General features: G+C 41.0%; 1 protein-coding gene across 1 annotated transcript; it reads right to left on the bottom strand.

Moving 5' to 3' along the window:
- Nucleotides 1–787: 787 nt before the first annotated feature.
- Nucleotides 788–20,422, bottom strand: CHCHD4 (coiled-coil-helix-coiled-coil-helix domain containing 4). Its single transcript, XM_024207526.2, has 3 exons — nucleotides 20,283–20,422; nucleotides 13,566–13,664; nucleotides 788–1,968 (listed from the first exon to the last, which is right to left on the bottom strand). The coding sequence occupies exons 1-3, from the start codon at nucleotides 20,302–20,304 to the stop codon at nucleotides 1,676–1,678; spliced, it is 414 nt and encodes a 137-aa protein (XP_024063294.1). The 5' UTR covers nucleotides 20,305–20,422; the 3' UTR covers nucleotides 788–1,675.
- Nucleotides 20,423–20,441: the final 19 nt, after the last annotated feature.

The following is a 20,441-nucleotide window of genomic DNA, read 5'->3' as shown; positions in this document are numbered from 1 at the left end:
ACTGAAATTCAAAGAGTGCAGACAGCACTTCAGAGGCTAGCAGAAGAGAATAAATAGGTCCATTTACACTGAAATAACTTAATAAGCAAGTAACACTAAACCAAAGTATTGATATAGGGCATCTCAGCAGTGTTGAGAGATGAAGCCAAAGGCTTTTAGCCACCAAGGCAAGTATCTAAACATTATCACACCTGCTGGGGAGAATTAATGCTATTGTAAAATGTACTTTGCTATATTTAGGCAACAACTGATCAATGAGTGTGAAGGCAAGTTACACATGGTATTGCATATTATGAAAGGGATCTTACCCAAGGCTTCAGTATCACACTGTCTATCATGGCCGTCTTTTTGCTAGTGGAGAGGGTGGTATATGTATTATCCCTTTGACTTGCAAGTTGTAATCCAATGTAATTTTTATATTAGACTGGCCATATACAAGTCTAAAGCAGATCATATCTTTCATTTTATATATACTTAACTTCACATGATTCATGGATTATGGCAAGAGGTTCTTGTTGCTTCATAGCCACTATGGACTTCTGAGATGGGTCCTGTACCCATCCCACTCCAGCCTGAGGAGGTGCTTTCATTGCTCATGCTTCTCAGAGAAAGAAGGAATAAGCCATACACCTGGTAAATACAAAAGTCAACTACTTTAACCTAAGAGGAATTTCAGATGAGTTCAAAATCTCTTTACAATATAAGAGAATGTCAGGCTTTACTTTCAATCCAAGCACTACTAATTAAAAAAACAACAACAACAAACAACAACAACAACGAGACAGGCTTCTAAGCAAGGTAAAAAGATTTTGCTTTTTTAATATGTGCTCAAGTCACAGTATCTGCTCTGAGGGTGTTACTCCGGGTAACATTTCAATTTTATTGTCAATGGCATATTGTAAGAACTTGTCTATACAGAAGGAACAGGCGCTAACAGAGGGACCCCAAAAGCAGGGCTTTCAGAACAAAGGAACACAGTGATCAGCATTCTTCCCATTCACTTGATAGTTTTATCAAAAACTGCTCAACACACCATTTTCAAAAGGCAAGAGCCATATTCAGTTCATAAAATTAAAAAAGCCACACATTTTAACTTTAGTTTTCAGGAAATCTTTACCTGGAATCAGTAGTATATGCAGCCAATATCTTTTAGTGCCATTTGAAATTATGGAGTTTGCAACTTCTAAGCTTCGCTCCTTTTAAGGGCTACTCTCTGGCAGAGAAGCTTTAAGAAATTCCACAAAATGCTTTTCCTATCAACAGCACAGAACACATTGAAAAGGAACAACTACTGATCAGAATGAACTGAAATGGATATAGACCTGACACACTGGCTAATGGAACTTTTTGGTTGAAAAAAGTATGTTTTATACTTTTACAGACATTATTCAACCCAATATGCAAACTGAGAACTGGAGAATTTTTTTTTTAAAGCAGTGGCTGTACCCACTAACATTTTACACAGTACCTACATATATACTTGCTCTTCCTGCAGTGTTTACTTGCAAGACCACAGGGCTGAGGTCTCTGCTCCTGTAATAAGTTATTTCATACAATACAGTGTATAGAACATTAAAGGTGAAACACTTCTTGAAGACTCAAAAGACAGACACTTTTCAAAACGTCCATGTCTCTGATTTTAAGGAGTGGAGACAAGAGCCTCCATGCATCTTCATTAGCTAGATCCCTTCTCCTCTTTGGCTACCGCAGCCTCTGCAGGAGTAGTTTCCAAATCTTTGCTCAGATTTTCTTTCTCTTCATCATCTTCTTGAGGGTAAAGGTCTGGATACTTCTGCATGCACTCCTGCATGGCACGGAACTGGTCCACGCAGTCCGATCCCTTTATTTCTTCTGTGCTATAGTGGAAACAGGAAAAGGCCGATTTGAATTGTTCCCCACAGGGACCACTAGCCATTCCACCAAGGCACGGGCAATTCCAATTGATATCTCCACTAGGCAATATCAATCCTGAACAAAAAGACAAAAGACAGAATAAAAATTAGGTGTCCTATAGGTTGTCTTCTTGGTTTTTAGGTGAATTTTGTTCTATGAAATGTACTGGGTGACAGCACTGAAGTCTGAGGTTCTTTATTACATCCACAAAACCAGTACAGCATCAACAGTGGCAATGCAAGCCACCCTTGTATTGCCAGCCAATGTGCCTCAACTCTGACCTGTATGACTCACTGCTGAGAAAGGGAAAGAGGAGAGGTTAGTTCATGGCCCAATTCAGTCTCTGGGAAAATAAAGAAATCATAGGGAAGGAAACAGAGAAGACAATTTTCAGAGTAGCAGCCGTGTTAGTCTGTATCCGCAAAAAGAACAGTACTTGTGGCACCTTAGAGACTAACAAATTTATTTAAGCATAAGCTTTCATGGGCTACAGCCCACTTCTTCGGATGCATAGAATGGAACATATATTGAGGAGATATATATACACATACAGAGAGCATGAAAAGGTGGGAGTTGTCTTACCAACTCTGAGAGGCCAATTAAGTAGGAGGGGGAAAAAAAACTTTTGAAGTGATAATCAAGATAGCCCAGTACAGACAGTTTGATAAGGAAAAGAGGACACAATGACAACATCACAGGAAAAAGATATCTGGATCTATTCTAGGAATGAAAACACAAAACATGAAGGCAAGAAGTTAAACAGCTTAACAAGATCAAGAAATGTAAGCTTGTAAAAAAATAAAATAAAGTGAATTGATAATGTTATTATAGGTTGTGCTACTAGCCTTCATCCCCCAAGAAGATAACTTAAGGTTGCCTGATACTTACCGCTATAAGACCCTGTTTTCAGTCGCTTATTATGTTGCCAAACTAACTGTTTGGACTGAAATTTTCCTTAATGAGTGTCTGCCTCTGTCGGATTTATTTTTTGAAAATTTAAGCCATAAAGCTTCAGCCATTGCTGAGAATAAGGCTAGGAAAAGAGGTTTTGCCCATGTTAAAAAATTTGGGTGACTTTTTCTTTGAAAAGCTCTAGTGACCCCTATGTTTGTAGCAGGGACTTGAAATTTGGTAGGGCAGTGGCCTTTAACATCTAAAATCTCTGAAGATTCTCTCTGCACTGGGCCTACTAGTTACGTTACCCCAAGTGCTTGGGGACCACAATTCATGTTTTATTTTTAAAAAAAAAATGAACAAAGTAGGAAAAACAATAGCTAAGCACTCATTGTAGTATACACACTTAAAACGTTTACTGTTTTTTGCTCAAGAATCTTGAGAGTCTCTGGAGTTCACTTCCATTCAACCAGATCAGGTCAGAAGAAAACAGCATTTACAACTGAAGCAAAGTGCGTTTGGTTCAGCACCCCAGAAGGCACTGAATTCTGACTATCTGCTTTACACCAAGCCTAGTAGTAAACTGCACAGTCCTCTTTGTACCATTTCCGTGTTGGAAGTGCTATTTACTACCCAAAGACTGGAACATTGTCATGCATAGGTCTTTTGGACACGCTCACAGAATTGTCACTTATCCTGCTGGACAAAATCTCTTTCATGGATAAGATGTAGCTAGTACAGTCCATCATCTTTGGCAAACCATGGCTGGGATCCAAGCGGGGGAGGAGGGGAGAAGCAGGAGGTCATAAAAAATGTGGATAGCCTGTTGCAGACTCTCTCTTGCTAGGGAGGATATAAAGCAGAAAGAACGTAGGTTGATCTTGCAGTGTAAAAGAAATATGGTTTTGCTTTGTAAACAGACCAAACTAGAATTTGAAGTCACTGAGGGACATTACGGAATATCAGCTGTTAAAATGACTGGTTGTGTCTCAAATACTTTAAGAGCATCGAAAAAGTTTTCTGAAATTAACCTGATCAGGGCATTGCAGTAATAAAATTCCTTGTCATATAATCCTCAAGCTGAAACAGAAATTATTAGTTTTAAAACTCAAGACTGCATGGTGACACAAAGTTCAACTGTAAATTATGACTTTCCACACATGAATCTTTGGTACATACTCCTGGATATTGTAAAAGTAGAAAAATAGGTATAACTCCACTAATCTCCCCATTAAGAAGACACAAGCTTCTAATACCAACTACACAGAAACCACATTTTAAAAGAAAGCTGAACAAGAATAAGAGCTTTGTTCCCAGTGGACCAGAGGCACAGAAAAGTCTCCCTACACTAAAAGTGATCTAGTAGATCAACTAGAATTCTACCCAATTAGAACTGGAAGACACCTCTAGGGTCACCTAGGACATCCTTTTACATGAAGCAAGTGGGCAGGATTGGCTTTTTTTTTAAATCTCTGAACTAATAGAAAGTTGCACTTTTTCTTCTGGAGGTAGTCTGCAGCACATTGATCCTCTAATCCAGACCTACTGTTAAGCACTAGTTGAGGCTCACTCGAAAACCACTCAATTTGCATCATAACAGGTCCAGAGCTTAGACTGGCAATTAACTGCAGAGCTCATCCAACCTAAACCCTCTTAGCTACCGGAAATTGATAATATCACAGCCACAAATAAAAATGTCTGCACTTATGGCAATACTTGTTTTGTCCTCTCTAACCTACTTAAGTGCCTATAATTAGGTTGTATCAGAGATGCAGAGATCTACATTAGGACTCCCTTTAACATTACAAATTCATTCTTGGAATACTGACTTTTGTTGTAGTTGGCTTGTAATGTGAGCTTGTATATCTATTATCTACTGCACCTCTAAAGTATTTCCTTTATTAATGCTTTTAAGTGGCATTCTGCTGGGCATTAGCTTTTTTAAATCATCCAACAGTGTTATAAGAACATAAGAATGGCTATATGGGGTCAGACCAAAGGTCCATCTAGCCCAGTATCCTGTCTTCCGACAGTGGCCAATGCCAGGCGCCCCAGAGGCAATGAACAGAACAGGTAATTATCAAGTGATCCATCCCGTCACCCATTTCCAGCTTCTGGCAAACAGAGGCTAGGGACACCATCCCTGCCCATCATGGCTAATAGCCACTGATGGACCTATCCTCCATGAATTTATCTAGTTCTTTTTTGAACCCTGTTATAGTCTTGGCCTTCACAACATCCTCTGGCAAAGAGTTCCACAGGTTGACTGTGCATTGTGTGAAAAAATACTTCCTTTTGTTTGTTTTAAACCTGCTGCCTATAAATTTCATTTGGTGGCCCCTAGTTCTTGTGTTATGAGAAGGAATAACTAACACTTATGTACTTTCTCCATACCAGTCATGATTTTATAGACCTCTATCATATCCCCCCTTAGTCGTCTCTTTTCCAAGCTGAAAAGTCCCAGTCTTTTTAATGTCTTCTCATACAACAGTCATTCTATACCCCTAATCATTTTTGTTGCTCTTTTCTGAACCTTTTCCAAGTCCCAATATATCTTTTTTGAGATGAGGCAACCACATCTGCACGCAGTATTCAAGATGTGGGCATACCGTGGATTTATATAGAGGCAATATGATATTTTCTGTCTTATTATCTATCCCTTTCCTAATGATTCCCAACAGTCTGTTCACTTTTTTTAAGACATTTGACTTGGTACTGCATGACATTTTGGTTAAGAAATGTGACTGATATAAAACGAACCTGGCACCCATTAAATGGATTAAAAACTGGCTAACTGATAGGTCTCGAACTGCAAACCGGGAATCATTATCCAGCAGATGTGTTTCTATTAAGGTCCCACAAAGATTGGTTGTTGGCTATTGAACATTTTTATCAGTCACCTGGAAGAAATCATAAAATCATCACTGACAAACTTTGCAGATGACACAATCGGGGGAATGGTATATGCTGAAGAGGACAGGTCACTGATACAGCGCGAATGGGATCACTTGGTAATCTGGACGCAAGCAAACAATATGCGTCTTACTACAGCTAAGTATATATCTAGGAACAAAGAATGTAGGCCACACTTACACGATGGGGGACTCTATCCTGGGAAGCAGTGACTCTGAAAAAGATTTGGGGATTGTGATAGAGTCACTGCATGCGCGCTTCCAGTGCGATCCTATGGCCAAGAGGGCTAATGCGATTCTTGGATGCATAAACAGGGGAATTTTGAGTAGAAGAGAGTTATTTCACCTCTGTATTTGGCACTGGTGACACCTCTGCTGGAATACTGTGTTCAGTTTTGGTGTCCACAGTTCAAAAAGGGTGTTGATAAATTGGAGAGGGTTCAGAGAAGAGCCATGAGAATAATTAAAGAATTAGAAAACACACCTTATAGTGACAGACTAAGGGAACTCAATTTATTTAACTTAACACAGAGAAGGTTATGAGGTGACCTGATCATAGTTTATAACTACTACATGGGGAACAAATATTTGATAATGGGTACTTCAATCTTGCAAACATATAACATGATCCAATGGCCAGAAGTTGAAGCTAGACAAAAACTCAGACTGGAAATAAGGCATAAATTTTTAACAATGAGTATAATTAACCTTGGAACAATTTACCAAGGGTCATGGTTGATTCTCCATCATTGGCAATTTTAAAATTAATATTAGATGTTTTTCTAAAAGATCTACTCTAGGAATTATATTGAGGAAGTTCTATGGCCTGTGTTATACAGAGGTGAGCCTGTATGATCACAATGGTCCCTTCTGGCATTGGAATCTACAAATTTAAAATACCCAGAATGCAAGAAGTAAAGATTAGTTTGGCACATCTTGTATATTTGATAAGGACACTTAACATTTATGTTTTGTACATATTTAAAACACAGGAGTATAAATTGCAAAAGGTGCAATGATGCTGAACTAGCATTCTTAAGAGAACCTTTGTTTTAACTTCCTTACTTTTGAACATTTTAAATTCATAATATTAACATTTCAGTTTCTCAATCCTCTTCAGACATGCTCCCCATTCAAAAAACCTCAGGAAAACCCCAAAACAATTAGCCTTGAGGAACTTGTAGGCCCTTCAAAATTACGTTATTGAAGACTGGGCGCTTACAAGCTCTGCTAGTTTCTTTAGCAAGCCTGGAAAGCCACACAATTGTCTCTTGCAGTGCAAAGAGGAAGTCAAGTGATCCCCCCCCATTTAAATGTATCCTCAAAACTCACTTCTACTGTCTCACCTATGGAAAGTTTAAAAAACCCACAAAAGCACTAAAGTTAATGGAACTGTCAAGACATGTACTCTACGTGATCTTGTAGTATCCTTTCCTTCCGCCAACATCTTTTTGGGGGTCTGTTTATGATCCTCATTTGTTGTATAATGGGAAGTTTCAGGGAAGGGCCTGTGCCTTCACTAGCAGTTTTGGGAACCACTCCTGCCACTAGACAATGATTTCAATACAGAACCTGCTTTTACACTGAAATCTATTTATTGAGAATCTTTTGTGATTAATGCCTTCTACTTAAAACGTTAGTTATGCTAACAGTGCTGTAACATTCACAAAAGTCACCTGGCATGCACAAAATATTTAAAAACAATTATAAGAGGTTTCTTAATTTTTAAATTATATATATATATTTTGCAAGTAATAGAAACAGGTCCTCAGTTAGGAATAGTCACCCTGAAAAATTCAACACCTGTGATGTTCATCTGTTTGCACCGTGGAAGCAAAAAGCAAAGTCTTAAATTGCGAAAAATATTTTTTCATCTTTCTGTAATTCAAAAGCAGATGAAGAGATTCTTAGGCAATTTTCCCGGCCCATCCCTGCAAAGAGAGGATGTTATAATGAGAGTCACAATGTAACTTTAGTACAGCTTTTCTGTTCTAAAAGCTGTAATTTAAATCTACCTCAGTTTGCCATCCCACTTAGCTGGGAATCAGCTGTAGCTTTGCCCATTGTACTTTTAATACTTCTGGCTTAGAAAGTGGGCTCCAGACATATGGAGGTGGTGGAATCTCCTTCCTTAGAGGTTTTTAAGGTCAGGCTTGACAAAGCCCTGGCTGGGATGATTTAGTTGGGGATTGGTCCTGCTTTGAGCAGGGGGTTGGACTAGATGACCTCCTGAGGTCCATTCCAACCCCGATATTCTATGATCTTACCCAAGAGAAACAACACGATAATTAGGATTTTCCTATGCAATCTATTGATCAGAAACTTAATAAAGATAATCTTTTGATGTAAAAGAGGAATTTAACAACTAGAGCTACAACAATTGTTTTGCATTGTAATAACAAGTGTCAGGAGGGCTGCAAAATAATGATCACATTCTGCATAAATTTAAAGGTTTACATTATATTAGTACTCAGTGCAGAGTAAGGCATTTATATAATAAGCATATTCCTCCTTAAATGTGATTATTCTATGTATAGTACAGTAAAAAAAGATCAAAAGGGCCATTACTGTGAATTATGCCACAGAAGTTGAACACTGGAAATCAGATCTCCTGTTCAAAGTATAAGCTAAATTAAAAAAACCTGCATGTTACTTTATGAACGGCTAAAGACTTTTCCAATTTTCTTTTAAATAAAAATCACACAATAAACTAGAGCTTCTGCCCTACAATGCTTCAAAATGTTTTGCCCATATCTTTCCCCTCCCCTCAGATACAACTGCAATCTGTGATATGTGAATTGTTTATCGTTTTTTGATTTGCTGTGTTGTAGCTTTGGAGAGCTGAAGTGAGAAACTTTGAGAAAACCCTTAAATTGTGGCAGCAACTCATGGCATGTTCAAAAAAACCATACTACAGTATTTAATGCAAAAACCATTTTCATGTTGGATCGTATGCATGTCTAATGGAAAGGACAGGGATAAGATGTCCTTTTCATTGCAAGATTTCCCCAACACAACTAGCTTCGAGCCTTTTCTCTCTCCTCCCCCACCCATAATAGGCCTGGAAAGGCCAAATTGGGAATATAAATCCAGAGTACAGCTAGCTGGTGGTCTAAAGTGCTGGAATTACTGCTTTGTGAGAGGATACATATCTCCCTCCCACCAAAGCCCTTCCACATCCAACATAAACATGGCATTTCACTGGCCCTTCCAGATGAGTTGTCTTGGCCATCTTCAAATTCTGCCCAGGCTGTCCAACTGGGAAAGGAACTAGATTCTATGACATGCTAACTTCATTTATGCAACCACTGCCATGAAAGAATAACAAAGCAACTTGTCCTTACAGGTCCCAAGAGAAGAACTATGCTCAGAGTTCATGTTCGAATCACTTGTATCTGCGTCACACCAATGCCAAGAGATCCTTTTCTTCCCTCTTTTGAGCTGGCACTGACAATACAGCAAACCTGACTGGCTTGCTTGACCATAATTATTAATATAACTCAAAATATTATGAACTGTTGTGGCTCAGTTCCAATGAGATAAGTTTACATTCACACACCCCATTACTAGAGAAGCCCTGGTTGTTGAAGACATGACTTCCAGTTCAGAAGTGTCACTTTAAAAAAAAATTCCAACACACTGTCTTTACAATGATAATGGGAGATATTCTAAGACTTGAAGCAACTTCCTATAACCCAAGACTGCATGAATGTTAGAATTTGCCAATAAAAGCAGCAGTCTTTTTTGTTCAGTTGCACACCACTTAAGGTGATTTTTCATTCTATGAACTGTTAAAATGCATTATAACATCTCCAAGGGCTTATATTCTCCAGATGTGAGGTTGTCGTGGGATCTTTATTTTCGGCAGTCTAGTTTTGCAAAAGAGAGACAGGCCAGGCAGAAGGGAGTTGGGATCTTACCACCACCATATTGATCAATGAAAACAATCACCCATCACAGGCTATTAACACTATAAGAGAAAACAGCTTTTTCTAAAATGTTTGAGACAGCATTTAAATATGTTTCTTCATTGTTTTTCCCCAGAGTACAATAACTGGCTGATCAGATAAACTTCTCTCAGAAAATGCTTTTCATAGAAGGGTCAACTGTACTACAGAACTAACTATTTGTAGATACTTTGGGCTCTATTCTCCTCTCTATAGTCAGGAAGTTGTGTATACAGACATAAATTGAGAAGAAAACAGATGCAAATACAGTTTGGATTTCATGGCCAGTACTAGATTCTACCTGAAATCTTTAGAATCTGATGCACTGCTTTCAAAGTGGAGATGCTGACAAATCTTATTGTGCAGATTGGTGAAAACAAATCTGCTGTTTGAGCATTGGCTCTTAGCCAATAACACATCCTGCCTGAAAATACGAGGGGTAAAGGAACTCCTGACAGACACTAAACTTTAGCTTCTACACATCTTTCTGAAATAAGACACACACACTGGAAAGTTTAAGGGGGAACCAGCTATTTCTTTTCATCTCAGAAAGGGTGTACGGTTAACCTCAATCACACCAAGCCTGCCAGTCCCATATATTGAGAAAGCCAATTAAACTTATTTTGAGCACCATATCTGAGGTATATCATCAAGTACTGTGTAAGAATGTCTGTTTCTACTTATTTGTTACTGTGAAGTTATGTTTAATCATCTTTTATTACTAGCTTTCACAAGAAGTTCCACATGGGCTGTTCTCTCAACCTACCCCCTAAACATAACACAGTCTTAAATTCCCAGATATTGGGCTAATACTAATAATGTCTTGGTTTAAACCACCACACACATCAGGGTTAAATGTTCTTCTAACATACATATGCTATCACATCCTTATTGAGCAATGCCCCAGAATATCACTTCACTTCATAGATTCTAGCAGCCTTCTGAGTGGCTGAACTGATTGATGGCCGAGAAAGTAGGGTACTGAGCATCTCTCACCATACTGTCCTAAGCTTCAAGAGAAATTTTTGACTTTGAATCAAGCATGCTATGGGAAGGAGTCTGATAAGTTACTGTTCTACCTGAAAGAAATCTGTTCACCTGACATACATGTGGCATCTAAAGTCATGAAAGCTTTCTCTAATCCCTTGTCCCAATTTTCATTTAGATCATTACAAAAGACAAGGAATCCAAGGTGAGGATGTGGTCAGATACAACTGTTCACTCTGAATACTGCTGTAAACAGGTTCAGAATCTGTGCAGGTAGGTGATGCATGCTCATTTTAGCACAAATCTATGTACGAAAACAAAAAAAGAGTTTAATTATACAAGACAAGATGGTTCAAATTAGACTGTGTACTGTATGTTTGTTTGTTAACATAGCATCACCAATATCCTTTTCTGGGTGCTAAATGATGCATGAATACTGCCCCCTAGAGATTACAATGCTGGGGCAGAGTTTCTGCTAACTATTGTATGTTTAACAGATTTTCAACTGGGAAAAGAAACAACTTAGCTCAACTTCAGTCAAAGTTGGAGGCAACAAGACTTGAGACTTAGTATGCCTCAATTCATGCAAACTGAAGTAGACACTATAGCCAAATTTCAAACTGGAATACCTGAACTCATGCACCCAAATAAAAGTGACCAGTTTTCAGAATTGCTTGAGCGTCCACAGTTTCAATTGATTTCAACAGGAGCTGTGAATCTCAGCACCTCTAAAAATGAGATTGAAATATGAGGCCCTAAATGGAAACAAACAGTTGCCTTTTGTGCCTGGTGAACATAAAAGCAATCCAATAAATCCCAAATCCAGTCTTAAATTTTCATGGACATTTATTAGCCTGGGTCAAAATCTATCCACTCAGGTTTTACCATAACTATAAACTAAGATATTTTACTCACCGATTTTAAGAGAAAAAAAAAAATTACTTGCCCAAGGCAACCATGATTTTACAAGGCTTAATCCCCTGTTATTCCATCTCGCAAAAAGATAATAAATAGCAATAGTAAAAGCAGAGAGTTCTTAAATTTGTTCACTTGCAGATGTGAACTGTTTAGCATCAGTACTGGTTTATCTTGCTTGATAATTTGGCAAACTTCAGTTCCAAACTGCAAATGTTAAATTACTTGCCTCTTAAGGCATTAGTGATAATTGGATCCCTTTAGAGTTGTCATTATGTGACAGGAGGAGGAAAATAGTTTTAGTACTTGTTGAAATGGGTTACTGGGTGCAGAACATGACAAGGTCATGGGTGTAAGTCACTTTCACACTAATTGGGATTTCTGAAAAATCTCAGACTACTACTGCAACAAACTGCATGTGTGATAGACTGCAGAATTAAACATTTTGAAAGACTGGAGAGGGACTGAAGTAGTTGAGGCTGAAGGTGGGACCATTAGAAAACATGCAAAATAAAGAAGTTACAGAAACACTAAGCTACTGTATGGAATTAAACTGTGTTAACTCCTCCTCTTAGACCTGTTCAAAACATGATTAACTGTCTTTGGTTTCTTCAGAAAGAATTAAATTGTGGAATTACAGAAAGTTTGTTGATTGTTTGCCAAAATGGCAAATAAACTATGGTCATACTATGACATTCTATACCTTGGGGGAGCATACTGTAACCCCCTATTCCTCATTTTCATATAATTGTGATCTTATGTATAAAGCATGCCTTGTAAGGTATTAGGGGAAAGGTTATGATCTGCTGAAAGTCATTTCTCTATCCATATATGTGTATCATTAATGCATATGAAGTTATGAGAATTGTGTTGTATGGTAGGCACTAAAACATGCTGCAAATTGGGGAATCAGCCAGATATCAGTTCCCCAGAGGCAACAGCAAGGAAAGTAACCAACACCCAGGCGGGGTGTCAAACAACCCATCAACAGCCATTGTCCAGCAAGGGAACTACAATGCAATGACTCACCTGCATGAGGCCACACTAGGGGAATTGCTCAACCTTGCTTGGAGAGACTCAGCAATGCCCCCCAGACATACCTGGACTTGTGCTCCCCAAGCACATGGACTGAGGGTATAAAACAGACAGAGTGGACACATACTGGGCCCTTCTCCTGCTCCCACCTTCGCTGCAAGCAACTAAGACACTGAGAAGAAGACAAGACTGCAACAGAGGAGAGTGGCCCAGGTTTAGGGAACAAACCTGTATATTAAGGACTGCAATATCCAGTGGGGTTAGAAAAACTGCTTAATCTAGATGTTGCCCAATCTAATAGGGTTGAGAGTTTAGACTGCATGTTTATGTTTTATTTTATTTTGGTAACCGCTCTGACTTTTTACCTATCACTTAAAATCTATCTTTGTAGTTAATAAATCTGTTTGTTTATTCTACCTGAAGCAGTGTGCTTGGTTTGAAGCATGTCAGAGACTCCCCTTGGGATAACAAGCCTGGTGCATATCAATTTCTTTGTTAAACTGACGAACTCATATAAGCTTGCAACGTCCAGCGGGCATAACTGGACACTGCAAGACGGAGGTTCCTAGGGTTGTGTCTGGGGCCAGAGATATTGGCTAGTGTCATTTGGTTGCACAATCCAAGGAGCAGCTTATATACTAGATGCTGTGTGTGAACAGCCCAGGAGTGGGGGTTCTCACAGCAGAGCGGGGTAAGGCTGGCTCCCAGAGTCAAGGATTGGAGTGACCTAGCAGATCAACGGTCCAGATAACACCAAAGGGGAACGTCACACATATAGACAAGGATTATATCTCAGTTTAAAAGTAAAAAGTAAGTTAAAGTAAAGTTACGAGTAAGTTTAATGGTACTGCCTTAGGAAAAAGACTGACCTAGCTTTTAGAGATTCTCTGAGGACCTACTCCACTAATTTGAATGGGAGCCACACAAATAAATTAGATTGTTAAATATATGTCTTACCATCCTCTTACCAAATGTTACTGACCTTGGTCTTCATAAGGGTCATTGGGGTCATCTGCTACCAGTTCTGCACTGCTTGGCGTCTCATGGTCCTCTTTGGTCACAAATATAATTCTGTCTTTTCCTAACATTTTAAGGAAAGACAAAAAGCAAGAGTTCAGAAAAAAGGATTAAGCTGAGACAAAACAAGCCATTTATCAAGCCGCTGCACAGTACAAGCTTTTGAACTGTTGTGCATGTAAACAGATGCATTCATTTTAAGAGCTAATGAGTCTGATCTACTTGGCCTTGGTTAGGCTTCAATTGGAGCAGTGTTTGGTTTTGGGCATTACATTTTAAAAAAGACAAATTGGAGAGTGTTCAGAGGAGAGCCGCTAAAAAATGACAAAAAGGTTTTGGAAAATAAGACCTAAAAGGAAAGGTTAAGAGAATCAGGCTATGTTCAGTCAAGAAAAAAAAGATGACTGAGGCGAGACAGGATAACTGTCTACAAATACATAAAAGATGGTATGAAGAGGACAGGGATCAATTATTCTAATTAATCAACAAGGACAGAGCAAGACATAATGAGCTTAAGATACAGCAGGGTAATTTAGGAAAAATATTCACATCTTTATAAGCGCAGTTAGGCAATAGAACTTGATGCCAGGGGAGATGTAGAGAGGTCCTCATTGAAGGGATTCATGGCTACCATAGGTGTCCATCTATCAGAGATTCGGAGTCAACTGCTAGGATTCATGGAATTGGGGTTAGAAATTACTCTGGGACCCACTATTATTTGTATTTCAGTGACACCTAGGAACCACAATAAAAAAATTAGGGACCCTTTATGCTAAAAAACCTTTCAGAATTAAAGTTATAAAAGAACATAACAATGGCCATACTGGGTCAGACCAATAGTCCATCTAGCCCAGTATCCTCTCTTCCGACAGTGGCCAATGCCAGGGGCTTCAGAGGGAATGAACAGAACAGATAATCATCAAGTGATCCATCCCCTGTCACCCATTCCCCAGCTTCTGGCAAGCAGAGGCTAGGGACACCATTCCTGCCCATCCTGGCTAGTAGCCATTGATGGACCTATCCTCCACGAACTTATCTAGTTCTTTTTGAACCCTGTTATAGTCTTGACCTTCACAACATCCTCTGGCAAAGAGTTCCACAAGTTGATTGTGCATTATGTGAAGAAACACTTCCTTTTGTTTGTTTTAAACCTGCTGCCTATTAATTTTATTTGGTGACCCGTAGTTCTTGTGTTATGAGGAGGAGTAAACAGCACTTCCTTATTTACTTTCTCCATACCAGTCATGATTTTATAGACCTCTATCATATTCTTTAATCGTCTCTTTTCCAAGCTGAAGAGTCCCAGTCTTATTACTCTCTCTTCACATGGAAGCTGTTCCATACGCCTAATCATTTTTGTTTCCCTTTTTGGTACCTTTTCTGAGATGGGGCGACCACATCTGCACGCAGTATTCAAGATGTGGGCATACCATGGATTTATATAGAGGCAATATGATATTTTCTGTCTTATCTATCTCTTTCCTAATGATTCCCAACATTGTCAGTTTTTTTGACTGCCGCTGCACACTGACAGGTTTCAGAGTAGCAGCCGTGTTAGTCTGTATCCGCAAAAAGAACAGGAGTACTTGTGGCACCTTAGAGACTAACAAATTTATTAGAGCATAAGCTTTCGTGGGCTACAACCCACTTCTTCGGATGCATGAGTGGATGTTTTCAGAGAACTATCCACACTGACTCCAAGATCTCTTTCTTGAGTTGTAATAGCTAATTTAGACCCCATCATTTTATATGTGTAGTTGGGATTATGTTTTCCAAGGTGCATTACTTTTCATTTTTTAACACTGAATTTCATCTGCCATTTTGTTGCCCAGTCATCCAGTTTTTTGAGATCCCTTTGCAACGCTTCACAGTCTGCCTGGGACTTAACTACCTTGAGAAGTTTTGTATCATCTGCAAATTTTGCCACCTCACTGTGTACACCCTTTTCCAGATCATTTATATGTGAACAGTACTGGTCCCAGTATAGACCCCTAGGGGACACCACTATTTACCTCTGTCCATTCTGAAAACTGACCATTTATTCTTACCCTTTGTTTCCTATCTTTTAACCAGTTACTGATCCATGAGAGGGCCTTCCCTCTTATCCCATGACAGCTTACTTTGCTTAAGAGCCTTTGGTGAGGGACCTTGTCGAAAGCTTTCTGAAAATCTAAGTACACTATATCCAATGGATCACTCTTTTCCACATGCTTGTTGACCCCCCTCAAGAATTCTAGCAGATTGGTGAGGCATGATTTCCCTTTACAAAAACCTTGTTGACTCTTCCCCCAACAAATCGTGTTCATCTATGTGTCTGATAATTCTGTTCTTTACTATAGTTTCAACCAATTTGACTGGTACTGAAGTTAGGTTTATTGGCCTGTAATTGCCGGGATCACCTCTGGAGCCTTTTTTAAAAATTGGCATCACATTAGCTATCCTCCAGTCATCTGGTACAGAAGCTGATCTAAATGATAGGTTACATACCACAGTTAGTAGTTCTGCAATTTCACATTTGAGTTCCTTCAGAACTCTTGGGTGAATACCATGTGGTCCTGGTGACTTATTACTGTTCAGTTTATCAATTTGTTCCAAAACCTCCTTTAATGACACCTCAACCTGGGACAGTTCCTCGGATTTGTCACCTAAAAAGAATGGCTCAGGTTTGGGAATCTCCCCCACATCCTCAGCCGTGAAGACTGATGCAAAGAATTCATTTAGTTTCTCCGCAATGGACTTTAGTGTCTCATTAGACAGTAAAGACAGGACCCAAACCATATTCTCTTGATGCATATAGGCAGGATTTACGCTAGGATATACTAAGGCAGCTAAAAATGGCAAATGTTTGGCTAATTTCAGGTGAACTTTAAAGGTCAAAGCCATAAGGCACCATTGGCTTGCTAAGAACACCTGTAAACCTCCTCTGCACTCGCCATATATGCAGATACAACATAATTTAAAAGCAAAGTAACTAGCTTCCCACTAATCTTTCCCACACGTCAAACATCAGATAACTTTTTTTTATAGTCTTTCAAAATATTAACTAGCTAGCACTGGTTAAAGTTTAGCACAGAAAAAACAATGACCAGTCAATTACTAAGAAACTATGTACAACATTACACCATTTATTCACGTAGCCCAATATTCCTCCTCCAACAGAGGAAGCTAGAAAACCCCATAATATATCTAATCAGTTGTAGCCAGATTTTATTAAGGTGCACATCACTGGAGGAGAGTTGCACAATGCTGTACGTTTGGAGCTGGGGGTTGATGTAGGGCAGACACCACAGGGGTTAGGAAGGAGTTTATCTTATGCCCTGAAGCATTCGAAGTGATTAGTCTTATCTTGGCAGGCACAGCTACTGTCAAGGTGACCTAGAAGAATTACTGCTCTACAGGGGAGAAGTGTCTTTCTAGCATGCATGTAAGGTAATTTGCTACAGGGCAGGTAGCACTTTTAGGCAGTCTTAACTGTGACTTGTCAAAATTTATTTATTTTTGCAATTGAGTTACCATAAGAACTAAAACTCAGGTGCAGTTCTGTATATATCCTGTTTAAAAACTAGTTAAACAGGAAACTGTCAGCTCTTAATTTGTAATCTAAGGTCACAGCTCACTTCACTGAAGATCAGGGAAGATGAAAAGTTACAGTAATTCAAAACTGGCTTGGAGAGCAAAACCATCAAATGGACTGAGAGTTGGCTAAAGGGACACAAACAAAGGGTATTGATAAATGGCACATGTGTTGAATTCCAGGCAAATGTCTAGTAGGCTATTGAGGGGCTCTGTATTAGGGATGGATTCAATATTTTCGTTAGTGATCTAAATGAACAAGTAAAGAGCATATTAAATTTGCAGATTATATTAAATTGGGAAGTGCTGTGAACACTACCAAGGATAGAAAAATACAGTTTGCATAAGATTTGAAGGGTGTAAACACTACAAAGGTAGAACTCACTATGATGGTCCAAGGGTATACAACTAGAGTAATGGAAAGTTTAGGGGAAATTTAGGATGATTCTCAAAGTAAATTTTTCTAACTGAAGTCTATGAGACTGCAGAATAGTCTCCCAAAAGGAGTGTCAGAAACTTCCTTGGGAAACAATCCTTCATTTAGGAGGGAAGAGAAAGGGTGATATACGATAGCCTCTCTTCTGTCTCACATTTCCATGAAGCTACCACAGTGAGTCAACAGGGAGGGTGGGATTAGAAATTAAGGCTTTCCTGGCTATTGGTAACGTGATTGCCATCAGCGGACACATACAAATCCCAAGATGTATATGGTTTGGTGAAACATTTACTAATGTTCATTTCGATGTGTCTGACATTTACCAGTTAAATGTGTGAAGCATGGCAACTGCTATTTCAAACACTGTAGAGTGCATGACTGCAAACACTCCACCCTGTCAAGCAAACTTTGCAGCCATGAATAATACTCGAACAAATTATCAATCAATTTGTAAACACCTAGAGGATAACAGGGTTATAAGGAACAGCCAGCATGGATTTTTCAAGAAAAAATCATGCCAAAACAACCTAATTTCCTTCCTTGACAGGATTACTGGCCTAGTGAATAGCAGTGAAGCAGTAGGTGTGATATATAGGGCCCTATCAAATTCCTGGCCATGAAAAACATGTCACAAACTGTGAAATCTGGCTATTGTAGGGAAGTTGTGATATTGCCATCCTTACCTCTGTGCGGCCTTCAGAGCTGAGTGGCCAGCAGCAGGTCGGGCTCCTAGGCGGGGAGGCTACGGGGCTCCGTGCACTGCCCCCACCCCAAGCACCAGCTCTGCACTTTACACGAGCTGGGTGTACACGGAGCTGCTTGTGAGCCTCTACCTAGAAGCCGAACCTGCTGCTGGCCACTTCCGGGGCGCAGCGTGGTCCTCGGTGCCAGGACAGGCAGGAAACCTACCTTAGCACCCCCGCTGTGCCCCTGCCCGGTAGCCGTCTGAGATAAGCCTACACCCCAACCCCGTGCCCTGAGCCCCCCAACCCGGAGCACCCTCCTGCACCCCAAAACCCTCATCCCTAGCCCCACCTCAGAGCCCACACCCCCAACCCAGAGCTCCCTCCCACACCCTGAACCCCCCATCCTCAGCCCCACCCCCTCCCATACCCCAATCCCCTGCCTCAACCCACAGACCCCACCCGCACTCCAAATCCTTCAGCACCACCTCCCAGCCTGGAGCCCCCCTCCTACACCCCAAACCCATCATCCCCAGCCCCACCCCAGAGCCCACACCCCCAGCCAGAGCCCTCACCCCCCCACACACCCCAACTCCCTTCCCCAGTCCAGAGCCCCCTCCCGCATCCTGAAACCCTCATTTCTGGCCCCACCCTGGAGCCCACACTCCCAGTTACAGCCCTTACCCCCTCCCGCAACCCAACCCCCTGCCCCAGCCCAGTGACGGTGGGGGAGAGCAAACCACCAAGGGAGGGAGAATGTAATGAGCAGGAGTGGGGCCTCGGGGAAGGAGTGGGCTAGGGTGTTCAGTTTTGTGCAACTAGAAAGTTGGCAACCTTAGCGATGAGTGATCAGGTCTCTGAAATGCCTCATACAGCACTGTACCCAGTAGCACCATCCTAGGATATCCGAGTCAACGTGGAGCCAAACAGGCATGCTCCCAGTATGTCTTACACACCATCCTGTGCAGCTTTGGAGTTTTCCTTGTTCTCCCATCTGAGTACTGACCCAGCTCAGATAGTGAGATCTAGCACAACCACAGTGCAATCTGGCTACAAGACACAGAAATTACCATGCCAGATTTAATGAGTGGTCATATAACCCAGTATTACATCTCCAGCACAGACAGCACCAGCCCTTCGCAGGAAGGTACAAGGTAACCTGACAGTGGACAATTAAGTCTTATCTACACAGTGTGGCAATGCGCACTAGAGGGATGTGAATCCTAAAGTGCTGAAGGCAGAATGTTGGCAGGCTTTAGAATTCACCCAAGCCCCCGAGGCACCGTGTAGATGAGCCCTGAGAGTAGGTTCTTACTTAACCCCTGCTATAAAATGGCGTATGCTGCAAAGTACAAGGGTTTTATGTATTGCAGTCTAACATAACTGGGTATTTTTACCATGCGTATGTGTGCCTAAGCCTTATTTGATGCCTACTAAACTCTTGGCCTCAGAGACATCTTGTGCCAGTGAGTTGTCAACGCCCATTATTTTAACACAAATCTCATGATATTTGATGTATTTCTTAACACCGCCATTGTTGGAATGAAGAGATTCAACTGTATTTTTTTATAAAAGAAGCCCCTAGCTGTCATGACTGGGAGGGGGGAAAGCATAAAAATGGGACACGAGCAAGCCCTAAAGGCTCAAAAACCAGAACGCAAACACGGAGGGAGAAAAGGCTCCTGATTTGTATAACCCCTGAGGCTAGCCGCACTGCACCCGTTAATTATGGCTCCCGGAGGAGTATTGCCCTTGATGGCTGTGCAGGGCGCCGCCTATCCCCATGTGCTGGCAGGAAGGCAGCGCCGGGTGCCCGCTACCCCACGCTGGGTCCCTCGTTGCTCTGATTCCCCTCCCCCTCCCGTGCTCTCTTTCCCCAGCCCCTCCCCAAGCCCGCAGCCCCCAAACCACCGCCGGCCCGGCCCCACCTGCCCCTGAGAACCGGCCCTTCTCACCCACACCCACCCGGCCCTTCCCCCCCGCCACGCACCTTCTTCCCTGCAGTAGGACATGGTGAGGGATGGGGTGATCTCTCCGCAGCTCCGGCCCGCGGCGACTGACTGACTGACTGACCCTGCCAGCGACCCGTCCGTCCCCGCCAGCGCCTGAACCAGCGGCAGCCGGCGCACCACACGGCGACCTCTCACCC

This window comes from Terrapene carolina, unplaced genomic scaffold (genome assembly GCF_002925995.2).
Source record: "Terrapene carolina triunguis isolate 2854851 unplaced genomic scaffold, T_m_triunguis-2.0 Scaffold89, whole genome shotgun sequence".
In the NCBI taxonomy this organism is placed as follows: Eukaryota; Metazoa; Chordata; order Testudines; family Emydidae; genus Terrapene; species Terrapene triunguis.
The sequence above is the reverse complement of the archived record's forward strand: the minus strand, read 5'-3'. Positions and strand labels throughout refer to the sequence as shown.